The 17,500-nt window shown below is 46.5% G+C and overlaps 2 protein-coding genes and 1 long non-coding RNA gene across 10 annotated transcripts in view; all 3 read right to left on the bottom strand.

The window, feature by feature from the left end:
* Positions 1-11,295, bottom strand: part of gtf3c1 (general transcription factor IIIC subunit 1) — a 43,154-nt gene extending 31,859 nt beyond the window's left edge. For all 8 annotated transcript variants that reach the window (XR_013206534.1, XR_013206532.1, XR_013206538.1 and 5 more), the window contains exon 1: positions 10,982-11,295. Coding sequence is in view for 4 of the 8 variants with exons in the window: in XM_077238188.1 (XP_077094303.1) it covers positions 10,982-11,202 (221 nt within the window). In the remaining 4 variants the exon portion in view is untranslated. The remainder of the gene's footprint in view (positions 1-10,981) is intronic.
* A 582-nt stretch (positions 11,296-11,877) lies between these two features.
* Positions 11,878-14,044, bottom strand: LOC143746363 (uncharacterized). The gene is made up of 2 exons (XR_013206516.1): positions 13,921-14,044; positions 11,878-12,228 (listed from the first exon to the last, which is right to left on the bottom strand). It is a non-coding gene; the product is annotated as an uncharacterized LOC143746363 (long non-coding RNA).
* Positions 14,045-14,061: 17 nt separating this feature from the next.
* LOC143746096 (axin-1-like) overlaps positions 14,062-17,500 on the bottom strand; it is a 3,918-nt gene continuing 479 nt past the window's right edge. Inside the window, exons 2-5 of the mRNA XM_077237850.1 lie at positions 15,912-16,635; positions 14,644-14,722; positions 14,417-14,512; positions 14,062-14,178 (exon numbers count right to left, since the gene is read on the bottom strand). Of these exons, the coding sequence (XP_077093965.1) occupies positions 14,062-14,178; positions 14,417-14,512; positions 14,644-14,722; positions 15,912-16,618 (999 nt within the window). The 5' untranslated portion in view covers positions 16,619-16,635. The remainder of the gene's footprint in view (positions 14,179-14,416; positions 14,513-14,643; positions 14,723-15,911; positions 16,636-17,500) is intronic.

The following is a 17,500-nucleotide window of genomic DNA, read 5'->3' as shown; positions in this document are numbered from 1 at the left end:
GGTACCGGTCGTGTTTGACAGTGTTACTGCAGTAAGAGTATGGTAAAGACTGGTACCGGTCGTGTTTGACAGTGTTAACTGCAGTAAGAGTGTGGTAAAGGCGGGTACCGTCGTGTTTGACAGTGTTACTGCAGTAAGAGTATGGTAAAGGCGGGTACCGTCGTGTTTGACAGTGTTACTGCAGTAAGAATATGGTAAAGACTGGTACCGGTCGTGTTTGACAGTGTTACTGCAGTAAGAGTATGGTAAAGGCGGGTACCGGTCGTGTTTGACAGTGTTACTGCAGTAAGAGTATGGTAAAGGCGGGTACCGTCGTGTTTGACAGTGTTACTGCAGTAAGAGTATGGTAAAGGCGGGTACCGTCGTGTTTGACAGTGTTACTGCAGTAAGAATATGGTAAAGACAGGTACCGGTCGTGTTTGACAGTGTTACTGCAGTAAGAGTATGGTAAAGGCGGGTACCGGTCGTGTTTGACAGTGTTACTGCAGTAAGAGTATGGTAAAGACTGGTACCGGTCGTGTTTGACAGTGTTACTGCAGTAAGAGTATGGTAAAGGCGGGTACCGGTCGTGTTTGACAGTGTTACTGCAGTAAGAGTATGGTAAAGACTGGTACCGGTCGTGTTTGACAGTGTTACTGCAGTAAGAGTATGGTAAAGACTGGTACCGGTCGTGTTTGACAGTGTTACTGCAGTAAGAGTATGGTAAAGGCGGGTACCGGTCGTGTTTGACAGTGTTACTGCAGTAAGAGTATGGTAAAGGCGGGTACCGGTCGTGTTTGACAGTGTTACTGCAGTAAGAGTATGGTAAAGACTGGTACCGGTCGTGTTTGACAGTGTTACTGCAGTAAGAGTATGGTAAAGGCTGGTACCGGTCGTGTTTGACAGTGTTACTGCAGTAAGAGTATGGTAAAGGCGGGTACCGGTCGTGTTTGACAGTGTTTACTGCAGTAAGAGTATGGTAAAGGCGGGTACCGGTCGTGTTTGACAGTGTTACTGCAGTAAGAGTATGGTAAAGGCGGGTACCGGTCATGTTTGACAGTGTTACTGCAGTAAGAGTATGGTAAAGGCGGGTACCGGTCGTGTTTGACAGTGTTACTGCAGTAGGAGTATGGTAAAGGCTGGTACCGGTCGTGTTTGACAGTGTTACTGCAGTAAGAGTATGGTAAAGGCTGGTACCGGTCGTGTTTGACAGTGTTACTGCAGTAAGAGTATGGTAAAGGCTGGTACCGGTCGTGTTTGACAGTGTTACTGCAGTAAGAGTATGGTAAAGACTGGTACCGGTCGTGTTTGACAGTGTTACTGCAGTAAGAGTATGGTAAAGGCGGGTACCGGTCATGTTTGACAGTGTTACTGCAGTAAGAGTATGGTAAAGGCGGGTACCGGTCGTGTTTGACAGTGTTACTGCAGTAGGAGTATGGTAAAGGCTGGTACCGGTCGTGTTTGACAGTGTTACTGCAGTAAGAGTATGGTAAAGGCTGGTACCGGTCGTGTTTGACAGTGTTACTGCAGTAAGAGTGTGGTAAGTAAAGGCGGGTACAGGTCGTGTTTGACAGTGTTACTGAAGTAAGAGTGTGGTAAAGACTGGTGACGGTCGTGTTTGACAGTGTTACTGCAGTAAGAGTGTGGTAAAGACTGGTGACGGTCATGTTTGACAGTGTTAACTGCAGTAAGAGTGTGGTAAAGGCGGGTACCGGTCGTGTTTGACAGTGTTACTGCAGTAAGAGTATGGTAAAGGCGGGTACCGGTCATGTTTGACAGTGTTACTGCAGTAAGAGTATGGTAAAGGCGGGTACCGGTCGTGTTTGACAGTGTTAACTGCAGTAAGAGTATGGTAAAGGCGGGTACCGGTCGTGTTTGACAGTGTTACTGCAGTAAGAGTATGGTAAAGGCGGGTACCGGTCATGTTTGACAGTGTTACTGCAGTAAGAGTATGGTAAAGGCGGGTACCGGTCGTGTGAGACAGTGTTACTGCAGTAAGAGTATGGTAAAGGCTGGTACCGGTCGTGTTTGACAGTGTTAATGAAGTAAGAGTGTGGTAAAGACTGGTGACGGTCATGTTTGACAGTGTTAACTGCAGTAAGAGTATGGTAAAGGCGGGTACCGGTCGTGTGAGACAGTGTTACTGCAGTAAGAGCGTGGTAAGTAAAGGCGGTTAATGGTCGTGTTTGACAGTGTTACTGAAGTAAGAGTATGGTAAAGGCGGGTACCGGTCGGTTTGACAGTGTTACTGCAGTAAGAGTATGGTAAAGGCGGGTACCGGTCGTGTTTGACAGTGTTACTGCAGTAAGAGTATGGTAAAGGCGGGTACCGGTCGTGTTTGACAGTGTTACTGCAGTAAGAGTATGGTAAAGGCGGGTACCGGTCGTGTTTGACAGTGTTAACTGCAGTAAGAGTATGGTAAAGGCGGGTACCGGTCGTGTTTGACAGTGTTACTGCAGTAAGAGTATGGTAAAGGCGGGTACCGGTCGTGTGAGACAGTGTTACTGCAGTAAGAGCGTGGTAAGTAAAGGCGGTTACTGGTCGTGTTTGACAGTGTTACTGCAGCAAGAGTATGGTAAAGGCGGGTACCGGTCGGTTTGACAGTGTTAACTGCAGTAAGAGTATGGTAAAGACTGGTGACGGTCATGTTTGACAGTGTTAACTGCAGTAAGAGTATGGTAAAGGCGGGTACCGGTCGTGTGAGACAGTGTTACTGCAGTAAGAGCGTGGTAAGTAAAGGCGGTTACCGGTCGTGTTTGACAGTGTTACTGAAGTAAGAGTATGGTAAAGACTGGTGACGGTCATGTTTGACAGTGTTACTGCAGTAAGAGTATGGTAAAGACTGGTGACGGTCATGTTTGACAGTGTTACTGCAGTAAGAGTATGGTAAAGGCGGGTACCGGTCGTGTTTGACAGTGTTAACTGCAGTAAGAGTGTGGTAAAGGCGGGTACCGGTCATGTTTGACAGTGTTACTGCAGTAAGAGTATGGTAAAGGCGGGTACCGGTCGTGTTTGACAGTGTTAACTGCAGTAAGAGTGTGGTAAAGACTGGTGACGGTCATGTTTGACAGTGTTACTGCAGTAAGAGTATGGTAAAGGCGGGTACCGGTCGTGTTTGACAGTGTTAACTGCAGTAAGAGTGTGGCAAAGGCGGGTACCGGTCGGTTTGACAGTGTTAACTGCAGTAAGAGTATGGTAAAGACTGGTGACGGTCATGTTTGACAGTGTTACTGCAGTAAGAGTATGGTAAAGACTGGTGACGGTCATGTTTGACAGTGTTACTGCAGTAAGAGTGTGGTAAAGGCGGGTACCGGTCGTGTTTGACAGTGTTAACTGCAGTAAGAGTATGGTAAAGACTGGTGACGGTCATGTTTGACAGTGTTACTGCAGTAAGAGTATGGTAAAGGCGGGTACCGGTCGTGTTTGACAGTGTTAACTGCAGTAAGAGTGTGGTAAAGGCGGGTACCGGTCGGTTTGACAGTGTTAACTGCAGTAAGAGTATGGTAAAGGCGGGTACCGGTCGTGTTTGACAGTGTTACTGCAGTAAGAGTATGGTAAAGGCGGGTACCGGTCGTGTTTGACAGTGTTACTGCAGTAAGAGTGTGGTAAAGACTGGTACCGGTCGGTTTGACAGTGTTAACTGCAGTAAGAGTATGGTAAAGACTGGTACCGGTCGTGTTTGACAGTGTTACTGCAGTAAGAGTATGGTAAAGGCGGGTACCGGTCGTGTTTGACAGTGTTACTGCAGTAAGAGTATGGTAAAGGCGGGTACCGGTCGTGTTTGACAGTGTTAACTGCAGTAAGAGTGTGGTAAAGGCGGGTACCGGTCGGTTTGACAGTGTTAACTGCAGTAAGAGTATGGTAAAGACTGGTACCGGTCATGTTTGACAGTGTTACTGCAGTAAGAGTATGGTAAAGGCGGGTACCGGTCGTGTTTGACAGTGTTAACTGCAGTAAGAGTGTGGTAAAGGCGGGTACCGGTCGGTTTGACAGTGTTAACTGCAGTAAGAGTATGGTAAAGGCGGGTACCGGTCGTGTTTGACAGTGTTAACTGCAGTAAGAGTGTGGTAAAGGCGGGTACCGGTCGGTTTGACAGTGTTAACTGCAGTAAGAGTATGGTAAAGGCGGGTACCGGTCGTGTTTGACAGTGTTAACTGCAGTAAGAGTGTGGTAAAGGCGGGTACCGGTCGGTTTGACAGTGTTAACTGCAGTAAGAGTGTGGTAAAGGCGGGTACCGGTCGTGTTTGACAGTGTTACTGCAGTAAGAGTGTGGTAAAGGCGGGTACCGGTCGTGTTTGACAGTGTTAACTGCAGTAAGAGTGTGGTAAAGGCGGGTACCGGTCGTGTTTGACAGTGTTAACTGCAGTAAGAGTGTGGTAAAGGCGGGTACCGGTCGGTTTGACAGTGTTAACTGCAGTAAGAGTATGGTAAAGGCGGGTACCGGTCGGTTTGACAGTGTTACTGCAGTAAGAGTATGGTAAAGGCGGGTACCGGTCGGTTTGACAGTGTTAACTGCAGTAAGAGTATGGTAAAGGCGGGTACCGGTCGTGTGATACAGTGTTACTGCAGTAAGAGTATGGTAAAGGCGGGTACTGGTCGTGTGATACAGTGTTACTGCAGTAAGAGTATGGTAAAGGCGGGTACCAGTCGTGTTTGACAGTGTTACTGCAGTAAGAGTATGGTAAAGGCGGGTACCGGTCGTGTTTGACAGTGTTACTGCAGTAAGAGTGTGGTAAAGGCGGGTACCGGTCGTGTTTGACAGTGTTACTGCAGTAAGAGTGGGGTAAAGGCGGGTACCGGTCGTGTTTGACAGTGTTACTGCAGTAAGAGTATGGTAAAGGCGGGTACCGGTCGTGTTTGACAGTGTTAACTGCAGTAAGAGTGTGGTAAAGGCGGGTACCGGTCGGTTTGACAGTGTTAACTGCAGTAAGAGTATGGTAAAGACTGGTACCGGTCGTGTTTGACAGTGTTTACTGGAGTAAGAGTGGGGTAAAGGCGGGTACCGGTCGTGTTTGACAGTGTTACTGCAGTAAGAGTATGGTAAAGGCGGGTACCGGTCGTGTTTGACAGTGTTAACTGCAGTAAGAGTGTGGTAAACGCGGGTACCGGTCGTGTTTGACAGTGTTACTGCAGTAAGAGTGGGGTAAAGGCGGGTACCGGTCGTGTTTGACAGTGTTACTGCAGTAAGAGTATGGTAAAGGCGGGTACCGGTCGTGTTTGACAGTGTTAACTGCAGTAAGAGTGTGGTAAAGGCGGGTACCGGTCGGTTTGACAGTGTTAACTGCAGTAAGAGTATGGTAAAGACTGGTACCGGTCATGTTTGACAGTGTTACTGCAGTAAGAGTATGGTAAAGGCGGGTACCGGTCGTGTTTGACAGTGTTAACTGCAGTAAGAGTGTGGTAAAGGCGGGTACCGGTCGGTTTGACAGTGTTAACTGCAGTAAGAGTATGGTAAAGGCGGGTACCGGTCGTGTTTGACAGTGTTAACTGCAGTAAGAGTGTGGTAAAGGCGGGTACCGGTCGGTTTGACAGTGTTAACTGCAGTAAGAGTATGGTAAAGGCGGGTACCGGTCGTGTTTGACAGTGTTAACTGCAGTAAGAGTGTGGTAAAGGCGGGTACCGGTCGGTTTGACAGTGTTAACTGCAGTAAGAGTGTGGTAAAGGCGGGTACCGGTCGTGTTTGACAGTGTTACTGCAGTAAGAGTGTGGTAAAGGCGGGTACCGGTCGTGTTTGACAGTGTTAACTGCAGTAAGAGTATGGTAAAGACTGGTACCGGTCATGTTTGACAGTGTTACTGCAGTAAGAGTGGGGTAAAGGCGGGTACCGGTCGTGTTTGACAGTGTTAACTGCAGTAAGAGTGTGGTAAAGGCGGGTACCGGTCGGTTTGACAGTGTTAACTGCAGTAAGAGTATGGTAAAGACTGGTACCGGTCGTGTTTGACAGTGTTACTAAGAGTATGGTAAAGGCGGGTACCGGTCGTGTTTGACAGTGTTAACTGCAGTAAGAGTGTGGTAAAGGCGGGTACCGGTCGGTTTGACAGTGTTAACTGCAGTAAGAGTATGGTAAAGGCGGGTACCGGTCGGTTTGACAGTGTTACTGCAGTAAGAGTATGGTAAAGGCGGGTACCGGTCGGTTTGACAGTGTTACTGCAGTAAGAGTATGGTAAAGGCGGGTACCGGTCGTGTTTGACAGTGTTACTGCAGTAAGAGTATGGTAAAGACTGGTACCGGTCGGTTTGACAGTGTTAACTGCAGTAAGAGTGTGGTAAAGGCGGGTACCGGTCGGTTTGACAGTGTTAACTGCAGTAAGAGTATGGTAAAGGCGGGTACCGGTCGGTTTGACAGTGTTACTGCAGTAAGAGTATGGTAAAGGCGGGTACCGGTCGTGTGATACAATGTTACTGCAGTAAGAGTATGGTAAAGGCGGGTACCAGTCGTGTTTGACAGTGTTACTGCAGTAAGAGTATGGTAAAGGCGGGTACCGGTCGTGTGATACAGTGTTACTGCAGTAAGAGTATGGTAAAGGCGGGTACCAGTCGTGTTTGACAGTGTTACTGCAGTAAGAGTATGGTAAAGGCGGGTACCGGTCGTGTTTGACAGTGTTACTGCAGTAAGAGTATGGTAAAGGCGGGTACCGGTCGTGTTTGACAGTGTTACTGCAGTAAGAGTATGGTAAAGGCGGGTACCAGTCGTGTTTGACAGTGTTACTGCAGTAAGAGTATGGTAAAGGCGGGTACCGGTCGTGTTTGACAGTGTTACTGCAGTAAGAGTATGGTAAAGGCGGGTACCGGTCGTGTTTGACAGTGTTACTGCAGTAAGAGTATGGTAAAGGCGGGTACCGGTCGTGTTTGACAGTGTTACTGCAGTAAGAGTATGGTAAAGGCGGGTACCGGTCGTGTTTGACAGTGTTAACTGCAGTAAGAGTGTGGTAAAGGCGGGTACCGGTCGTGTTTGACAGTGTTAACTGCAGTAAGAGTATGGTAAAGGCGGGTACCGGTCGTGTTTGACAGTGTTAACTGCAGTAAGAGTATGGTAAAGGCTGGTACCGGTCGTGTTTGACAGTGTTACTGCAGTAAGAGTATGGTAAAGGCTGGTACCGGTCGTGTTTGACAGTGTTTACTGCAGTAAGAGTGTGGTAAAGGCGGGTACCGGTCGTGTTTGACAGTGTTAACTGCAGTAAGAGTATGGTAAAGGCTGGTACCGGTCGTGTTTGACAGTGTTTACTGCAGTAAGAGTATGGTAAAGGCGGGTACCGGTCGTGTTTGACAGTGTTAACTGCAGTAAGAGTATGGTAAAGGCTGGTACCGGTCGTGTTTGACAGTGTTACTGCAGTAAGAGTATGGTAAAGGCGGGTACCGGTCGTGTTTGACAGTGTTACTGCAGTAAGAGTATGGTAAAGGCGGGTACCGGTCGTGTTTGACAGTGTTACTGCAGTAAGAGTATGGTAAAGGCGGGTACCGGTCGTGTTTGACAGTGTTAACTGCAGTAAGAGTATGGTAAAGGCGGGTACCGGTCGTGTTTGACAGTGTTAACTGCAGTAAGAGTATGGTAAAGGCGGGTACCGGTCGGTTTGACAGTGTTACTGCAGTAAGAGTGTGGTAAAGGCGGGTACCGGTCGTGTTTGACAGTGTTACTGCAGTAAGAGTATGGTAAAGGCGGGTACCGGTCGGTTTGACAGTGTTACTGCAGTAAGAGTGTGGTAAAGGCGGGTACCGGTCGTGTTTGACAGTGTTACTGCAGTAAGAGTATGGTAAAGGCGGGTACCGGTCGGTTTGACAGTGTTACTGCAGTAAGAGTATGGTAAAGGCGGGTACCGGTCGTGTTTGACAGTGTTAACTGCAGTAAGAGTATGGTAAAGGCGGGTACCGGTCGTGTGATACAGTGTTACTGCAGTAAGAGTATGGTAAAGGCGGGTACCAGTCGTGTTTGACAGTGTTACTGCAGTAAGAGTGTGGTAAAGGCGGGTACCGGTCGGTTTGACAGTTTTACTGCAGTAAGAGTATGGTAAAGGCGGGTACCGGTCGTGTTTGACAGTGTTAACTGCAGTAAGAGTATGGTAAAGGCGGGTACCGGTCGTGTTTGACAGTGTTAACTGCAGTAAGAGTGTGGTAAAGGCGGGTACCGGTCGTGTTTGACAGTGTTAACTGCAGTAAGAGTATGGTAAAGGCGGGTACCGGTCGTGTGATACAGTGTTACTGCAGTAAGAGTATGGTAAAGGCGGGTACCGGTCGGTTTGACAGTGTTACTGCAGTAAGAGTGTGGTAAAGGCGGGTACCGGTCGGTTTGACAGTTTTACTGCAGTAAGAGTATGGTAAAGGCGGGTACCGGTCGTGTTTGACAGTGTTAACTGCAGTAAGAGTATGGTAAAGGCTGGTACCGGTCGTGTGATACAGTGTTACTGCAGTAAGAGTATGGTAAAGGCTGGTACCGGTCGTGTTTGACAGTGTTTACTGCAGTAAGAGTGTGGTAAAGGCGGGTACCGGTCGTGTTTGACAGTGTTAACTGCAGTAAGAGTATGGTAAAGGCGGGTACCGGTCGTGTTTGACAGTGTTACTGCAGTAAGAGTATGGTAAAGGCTGGTACCGGTCGTGTTTGACAGTGTTTACTGCAGTAAGAGTGTGGTAAAGGCGGGTACCGGTCGTGTTTGACAGTGTTACTGCAGTAAGAGTATGGTAAAGACTGGTACCGGTCGTGTTTGACAGTGTTTACTGGAGTAAGAGTGTGGTAAAGGCGGGTACCGGTCGTGTTTGACAGTGTTAACTGCAGTAAGAGTATGGTAAAGGCTGGTACCGGTCGTGTTTGACAGTGTTACTGCAGTAAGAGTATGGTAAAGGCGGGTACCGGTCGTGTTTGACAGTGTTACTGCAGTAAGAGTATGGTAAAGGCGGGTACCGGTCGTGTTTGACAGTGTTTACTGGAGTAAGAGTGTGGTAAAGGCGGGTACCGGTCGTGTTTGACAGTGTTAACTGCAGTAAGAGTGTGGTAAAGGCTGGTACCGGTCGTGTTTGACAGTGTTACTGCAGTAAGAGTATGGTAAAGGCGGGTACCGGTCGTGTTTGACAGTGTTACTGCAGTAAGAGTATGGTAAAGGCGGGTACCGGTCGTGTTTGACAGTGTTACTGCAATAAGAGTATGGTAAAGGCGGGTACCGGTCGTGTTTGACATTGTTAACTGCAGTAAGAGTATGGTAAAGGCGGGTACCGGTCGTGTTTGACAGTGTTAACTGCAGTAAGAGTATGGTAAAGGCGGGTACCGGTCGTGTTTGACATTGTTAACTGCAGTAAGAGTATGGTAAAGGCGGGTACCGGTCGGTTTGACAGTGTTACTTCAGTAAGAGTGTGGTAAAGGCGGGTACCGGTCGTGTTTGACAGTGTTACTGCAGTAAGAGTATGGTAAAGGCGGGTACCGGTCGGTTTGACAGTGTTACTGCAGTAAGAGTGTGGTAAAGGCGGGTACCGGTCGTGTTTGACAGTGTTACTGCAGTAAGAGTATGGTAAAGGCGGGTACCGGTCGGTTTGACAGTGTTACTGCAGTAAGAGTGTGGTAAAGGCGGGTACCGGTCGTGTTTGACAGTGTTACTGCAGTAAGAGTATGGTAAAGGCGGGTACCGGTCGGTTTGACAGTGTTACTGCAGTAAGAGTGTGGTAAAGACTGGTGACGGTCATTTTTGACAGTGTTAACTGCAGTAAGAGTGTGGTAAAGGCGGGTACCGGTCGTGTTTGACAGTGTTACTGCAGTAAGAGTATGGTAAAGGCGGGTACCGGTCGTGTTTGACAGTGTTAACTGCAGTAAGAGTGTGGTAAAGGCGGGTACCGGTCGTGTTTGACAGTGTTACTGCAGTAAGAGTATGGTAAAGGCGGGTACCGGTCGGTTTGACAGTGTTACTGCAGTAAGAGTATGGTAAAGGCGGGTACCGGTCGTGTTTGACAGTGTTACTGCAGTAAGAGTATGGTAAAGGCGGGTACCGGTCGTGTTTGACATTGTTAACTGCAGTAAGAGTATGGTAAAGGCGGGTACCGGTCGTGTTTGACAGTGTTAACTGCAGTAAGAGTATGGTAAAGGCGGGTACCGGTCGGTTTGACAGTGTTACTTCAGTAAGAGTGTGGTAAAGGCGGGTACCGGTCGTGTTTGACAGTGTTACTGCAGTAAGAGTATGGTAAAGGCGGGTACCGGTCGGTTTGACAGTGTTACTGCAGTAAGAGTGTGGTAAAGGCGGGTACCGGTCGTGTTTGACAGTGTTACTGCAGTAAGAGTATGGTAAAGGCGGGTACCGGTCGGTTTGACAGTGTTACTGCAGTAAGAGTGTGGTAAAGGCGGGTACCGGTCGTGTTTGACAGTGTTAACTGCAGTAAGAGTATGGTAAAGGCTGGTACCGGTCGTGTTTGACAGTGTTACTGCAGTAAGAGTATGGTAAAGGCGGGTACCGGTCGTGTTTGACAGTGTTAACTGCAGTAAGAGTGTGGTAAAGGCGGGTACCGGTCGGTTTGACAGTGTTAACTGCAGTAAGAGTGTGGTAAAGGCGGGTACCGGTCGGTTTGACAGTGTTACTGCAGTAAGAGTATGGTAAAGGCGGGTACCGGTCGTGTTTGACAGTGTTAACTGCAGTAAGAGTGTGGTAAAGGCGGGTACCGGTCGTGTTTGACAGTGTTACTGCAGTAAGAGTGTGGTAAAGGCGGGTACCGGTCGTGTTTGACAGTGTTACTGCAGTAAGAGTATGGTAAAGGCGGGTACCGGTCGTGTTTGACAGTGTTAACTGCAGTAAGAGTATGGTAAAGGCGGGTACCGGTCGGTTTGACAGTGTTAACTGCAGTAAGAGTATGGTAAAGGCGGGTACCGGTCGTGTTTGACAGTGTTAACTGCAGTAAGAGTATGGTAAAGGCGGGTACCGGTCGGTTTGACAGTGTTACTGCAGTAAGAGTATGGTAAAGGCGGGTACCTGTCCTGTGAGACAGTGTTACTGCAGTAAGAGTAACGTTATAAAGTCTGTGGTAAAGGCGGGTACCGGTCGTGTAGGGAGACGGTTCTCCGGTTCTCCGGCAGCAGGTAGAAGCGGATCTCCTCGCTTCGGATCAAGCAGCTCCAGATGAACTGCTGACTGAGCGGATCCAGATTCAAGCCGAACTCGGGCTGACGGGTGCGAAGCCTGAACCAGAGCGTCTGAATGCTGATCCCGTCCAAACCCTCCAGAGCCACCTCATCCAGAACCGCGTCCAGCGGGTCCATCGTCGCTGTCTGTCAGTCAGCAGAACACAAACAAACACAGCAACACAGCCGAACTCTACTCAACACTTCTTCTTCTTCTTCTGCTGCTGCTGATTCCGGTGCCTGTCATGAACACTGACACCCGCCGGCCGCCTCCGGAACTACAACATCACAACAGCGCGCTTCACGGGGGAAATACAATGCAGATGTACAAATCATACAATAAAATATAACCGTACTTTAAAAAACAACAACATTTAAAGCGAGACATACAACAGAAAAGTCAAGTAAAATAAAAGCTAACCTAACAAAAGTATGTTCGGTACAATAAGGTTCATTATTTAACAACATTAGTTAACATGAAAGTAAGAATAAGCTGTTCTTCAGCATTTTATTAATCTTAGTTAATATTAATTTCAACATTAAGTAATACTTTATTAAAATCTCGTTAACATTAGTTAATGCACTGTGAACTACAAACAATGAACAGCTGTATTGTTTTAACTAATATTAACAAAGATTAATAAATACTGTAACAAATGTGTTGCTCACTGTTAGTTTATATATTAACAAATGTTAACTAATGAACCTTTTTGTAAAGTGTTAAAAAAAATACCAAATGTCTGAGTGTGTTTAATATCAACTGCAAGAGATAAACAAGGATATCCACACTAATAAAAATACCAAACAAAAAGGTTTTGACTAAAATACCATGTGGGTTTTTACCCTTTATTTTTGAAACAGCTGAATACTACTATAGTAGCCTGAAGAAACTATGATTAAAACCATTCAAACAGAGTCTCCAATGAATGACTGTTTATTCAAAAGCAGCAAATAATAAAGTCTTGATGAAGTGATGTCTGGAGCTCATATGAAATGACCCGACAGGTGTTGGAGGAACGCTCGTGTTCAGATCAGGCCTGCTTCAGTCTCTCCACCCGGGCCGTGATCATGCTCTCAAACGTGGGCAGAACGGCTTCATCCCGGAGGACCTCCTCGTACACCGCGCCGCACTCGAACTCTGCGCTCGCGCTCTTGAAGAAGAACCTGTGGGTGACAGCAGGTGAAGACGGAGACACTGGACGGGTCAGCTTACCCCACGCATGCGACTCGCGGATTAACTCATACATTTAACCATCATAGAGTGAACGTTTATCGTTTGGACGTGTTTTGTCTGGCAAATTTACACATTCAAACTATTTTAAACGCAGAAGAAGAGGCGAAAATCAGGACTCGTCTGTTGTCTGTGCACACAACCGTACACACTCACAGAGAGAGAGAAGTGTTACAGTGCTCAGACACCGAATTGATTCCTCTTTCACGTTTTCTCGCCCTTGAACACACACATACACACAATTATTATGTCTAAATAACCGTCTAAATGCTCGTCTCGGCAAGTATTCTCTCGGTTCTGTCATAAGTGAACAGTTGAGAAAGGTCCATGCATTCGGTCTTAAAGTGACGGCAGCCTAATATTCCTGCTGTTTTCTGTGTCATTAATGTTAATAAAACAACAAAATACAGCTTTAACAAAGATGAAACTATATTTAATTTCCACAGTGAACAAATAGTGTTATTTTAAATTTAGGCCTAATTATTCATTTCTGTACCTGAATACAACTATTAGACTTTGTAACTTTGTTATTTAGTATCCGTCTCTGCTTGTACTTTGTGTACTTGTTCTTATTTTATTACTGACTGTTCACCTGTTTTTATTCATGCGTGAACATTATCAGTTAGGCTAGTAGTTGTTGATGTGGTATAGAAGAACTTCAAGTGAGCTTTAAAGGTGCAGCGGAGGATTTTCTTTTTCCGGGTGGGTAGCCTATACTATTGGTCCACCTAAGTGTCAATCATTCTGGTGATATGTTTACGTAAGGCCGTCGTACGTGCTCGTCCCTTCTGCGCATGCGCACTTTCAGGTGTATTATGTGTGATGAGTTACGGTTTCAGCCATTCCTTTGAAAATGGCCGAGGGTCGAAAGAGAAAAAATGTATACGAAGTGTATGATAAGAAGAGAAAGGCCGCAGAATATAGAAACAAGACCAGAGTGATTTTGGGTGAATATTTCACACGCTGGCGTGCGCTAAAACCACAGGTTGTGCTTCCCACTGATGCCGCAGTCGCGAAGATTCTAACGTTACCAGACAGGTAAAGTTTGTCGTGCTATTCGGAGAAATCCATTTAAAATCACTGCTAGTAAAAGTTAATGTAAGCTATGATTAGCGATGCTAGCCCTGGCACAAGTCATGCACCGCGTAGACACGGTAAACATCTCAATTTGTCTAAAGTAGCCTTATGACCAAATGGTAAATGGTATCACACTGAAATATTCTGAAACCTTGTGTGTTCATTTTCGATAATTACAATGTGTTCACCATAGTATTTATTACACAAATGCAACGAGCTACTTCTCCATTGCATATCATGTCTTGAGTCCTCGGTCACTCAACACGTTTAATAGGCGCATGTACACTTTTTTTAAAAATTGGAGAGGGCGGGTCTTCTCTAAAATTCGGAAAGATCCTCCGCTATACCTTTAAGCAATAAATGAAAAGCAAAGTTACCCCCCCCCATATATATATATATATATATAATTATGATTATTATATTTAAATTTTTTTTGCTGATCTGAAAAATGATCCGATCCGTGGCTCAAAAACGGTAAATGATCCGAACCGTGAGTTTGTGATGGTTCCCCAGTAACTGATATGCCGGTGTACATGAGCGAGTCTCACCTGAACGGGCCTGTGCGTGTCAGCAGGGACTTAAAGCGGCCCAGGGTCACGCCAGCGTCACACCGCACACACGTCCTGTACGGGATCTCGTCTCCACTGTAATAATACACCACTGTAACACACCTGTAGGACACCAGCAGTTCATGTGAGGTGAATGTGAATCAGGAGTAAAGGCAGACTCTGCAGTGAACACTGACACACTGACCGCTCAACGCCATCTGCCATCAATGAGGAGCCACTGGAATCTGTTTCTTCTTCCTGTCAGAACAGGAAGTGATGCGATTACTCACACAGGCTGTGTTCAACACTGTTCCTGCAGTATGTGTAGTGTGAACACTGCGTTTGTTACAATGCACTGCACATAAATACTGTATCTCACAATGCAATGTGCTCAAATTGCCAGTGTGACAGTAACTGCACTTTCCAAACTGAATTAAACATTTTCTGTAGACCAGTATACAGTATGCAGTAAACACACTGTGTGGCAGTAACTCACTCCGTGTCTCCGCACTCGAGTGTTTTGAGTGTGTGTCTGCAGCTCCTGCAAACGCCTCATCAGTTCAGCTGCGAAGGTGTGTGTCGTCATCTTCACCTGATACACACACAGGAACACGAACACATATCACACACATCTGTTAATATAATGAACACAATCCCATTCTTAAAATACAAACATGTTGTTTATTTCTGAATCGTTTATATTGACACATTGCCTTCACTCACTGGTGTGTGTGGCAGGTGTGTGTGTCTCTGGTCTCTGTCTCTAGTTCTGTGGTGTCGATGACACACGTGATGCTCCTGTCTGCAGAGGGAACACATGTCTGTGAACATGACGACTGCATGGAGCTCGTCTCACTGCATCTCACTGCATCTCACCTGTATCTCACTGCATCTCACCTGTATCTCACTGCTTCTCACTGCATCTCACTGGATCTCACTTCATCTCACTGGATCTCACTTCATCTCACTGGATCTCACTTCATCTCACTGCATATCACCTGTATTTCACTGCATCTCACTGGATCTCACTGCATCTCACTGGATCTCACTTCATCTCACTGCATATCACCTGTATTTCACTGAATCTCACTGCATCTCACTGGATCTCACTGCATCTCACTGGATCTCACTTCATCTCACTGGATCTCACTTCACCTCGCTGGATCTCACTTCATCTCACTGCATATAACCTTTATCTCACTGCATCTCACTGCATCTCACCTGTATCTCACTGCATCTCACCTGCATCTCACCTGCATCTCACTTGCACTCACTGCATCTCACCTGCACTCACTGCATCTCACCTGCACTCACTGCATTTCACTGCATCTCAACTGTATCTCACTGCATTTCACTGTATCTCACTGCATCTCACTGTATCTCACCTGCATCTCACTTGCACTCACTGCATCTCACCTGCATCTCACCTGCACTCACTGCATTTCACTGCATCTCACCTGTATCTCACTGCATTTCACTGTATCTCACCTGTATCTCACTGCATCTCACTGTATCTCACCTGTATCTCACTTGCACTCACTGCATCTCACCTGCATCTCACCTGCATCTCACTGCATCTCACTGCTTCTCACTGCTTCTCACCTGCATCTCACTTGCACTCACTGCATCTCACCTGCATCTCACCTGCACTCACTGCATTTCACTGCACTGCATCTCACCTGCATCTCACTGCATCTCACCGCATCTCACTGCATCTCACCTGTATCTCACTGCATCTCACCTGTATCTCACTGCATCTCACTGCATCTCACCTGTATCTCACTTCATCTCACTGCATCTCACCTGTATCTCACTGCATCTCACCTGTATCTCACTTCATCTCACTGCATCTCACCTGTATCTCCCTGAATCTCACCTGCATCTCACCGCATCTCACCTGTATCTCACTGCATCTCACCTGTATCTCACTGCATCTCACTGCAACTCACCTGTATCTCATCTACACTCGCCTGGATCTCACTGCATCTCACCTGCACTGCCGATCGTTTAGAAGCTTCTGATTGGCTGGATTGTGGGGAGGGAGTGTCTCTTTCTCAGGCTCCACCCCTTCCGAGGGCATGGCCTGGCATCCTTGCAGTGTTGTCTTGGGGTTTCCTGGTGTTTGGACAATCTGAGAGTGTTTCAGATACACGTCTGACCTGAGAAACAGCGGGAACAGGCTGTCCTGCAGCACGGCCTGCACCTGCGCATGCGCTTGCGCAAACAGGCTTGAGTCGAGCTGCAGCCGCTGGATGGCGTCTCGCACCGCGCCTCTGGTCTCAGCCGGGATCTTGCGGGACACGACGCCGCCGCTGCGCTCGGACAGGTAGCAGCGGTACATGGCTCTGGCCAGTTTGAGGCGCCGGCCCGTCGCGCACTCGGGAACCTTCTGGAACCCGCAGCAGGCGAACCAGAACTCGAGCAGCGCCGCGCAGCCCAGCGTCCGCAGGAAGAGCAGGAACAGCGCGGTGCCGTCGCGGTCGTCCAGCAGCGTGAGGAGCGTCTCGGCCCAGGGCTCGTACGGGCCGTCCGGTGGAGCGCTGCCCTCGGGCTCGAACCCCAGACCCAGATCAGAGCGGCGCGGTGTGAGCGCCGGAGACTCCGACCAATCAGACGCAGTCTTGCTGGAGTCTCGCCCACCCTCGCGGCCCTCCTCACCCGGCACTGGAGGCCGAGGCGCGTCACTGCGGTAACTCATGATGTCATCTGAGACTCCTGAGGAGCGGGAGAAAATCAGATCAAATATAATAAAAAAATATAAAAAATTAATACATATTATGTTTTATCATTATTATGATCTTCGCGTGTTGGTCAAAAATGAACACTTTTTTTATTTCAATTAAATTAATGTACTATGTTTCAGTTCAATAATGTTTTTATTTAATTTTTTTTTGAGGATTTTATGGTACTAAATTATATTTATGCTGTATTTATAATCCATTTATTCACTTTTTGAGCATAGACCTGAAAATTACATTTCCAACTTAAACTGTGGTAAATCTTGAATGCTTTAGAGCGACAGACTGAAGTTTGATCTCTTTTCAAAGACGACACTTGGCAGATTATTGCTGAACCGAAGAAAGTTTTAAAAAGTGAATTTAAAAAAAGGTACAGAATTTTACGTTTCTTGTTATAAAAAATGTGCAAAAAAACTATTTTCAATTTTGATGTCACCGGAGACTCCTGAGGAGCAAGAGAAGATCATATCAAATATAATAAAAAATATAAAAGAATTAATACATATCATAGATTAAATGATCATTGCTAAAACACTCAGTATCCGCAGAAACATACAAAAATCAGATTTCAGAACAAACTAAATTTTGTCATTGTTTGTTAGGCTACTCCCCGTCATTTATTTTTAATTGATTGTATTTCATTACTGTCTGTTTTGTTTTATTTTGTTTATATTATTTGTCTATTACTGTTTAACGTTATTGTTCTTTATTTTTGTTTGTTATTCCCTTCATATATATATATATATATATATTTTATTGAGTGCCCACTGTTTAATTTCATATTGTTAATAATATTGGTTAATTCGGATTTGTGTTATTGTTCTTCATAATATTTATTTTGC

The sequence above is a fragment of the Siphateles boraxobius genome, unplaced genomic scaffold, assembly GCF_051911475.1.
Source record: "Siphateles boraxobius isolate OS27281-9 unplaced genomic scaffold, OSU_SipBor_1 10, whole genome shotgun sequence".
Taxonomy (NCBI): domain Eukaryota; kingdom Metazoa; phylum Chordata; class Actinopteri; order Cypriniformes; family Leuciscidae; genus Siphateles; species Siphateles boraxobius.
The sequence above is the reverse complement of the archived record's forward strand: the minus strand, read 5'-3'. Positions and strand labels throughout refer to the sequence as shown.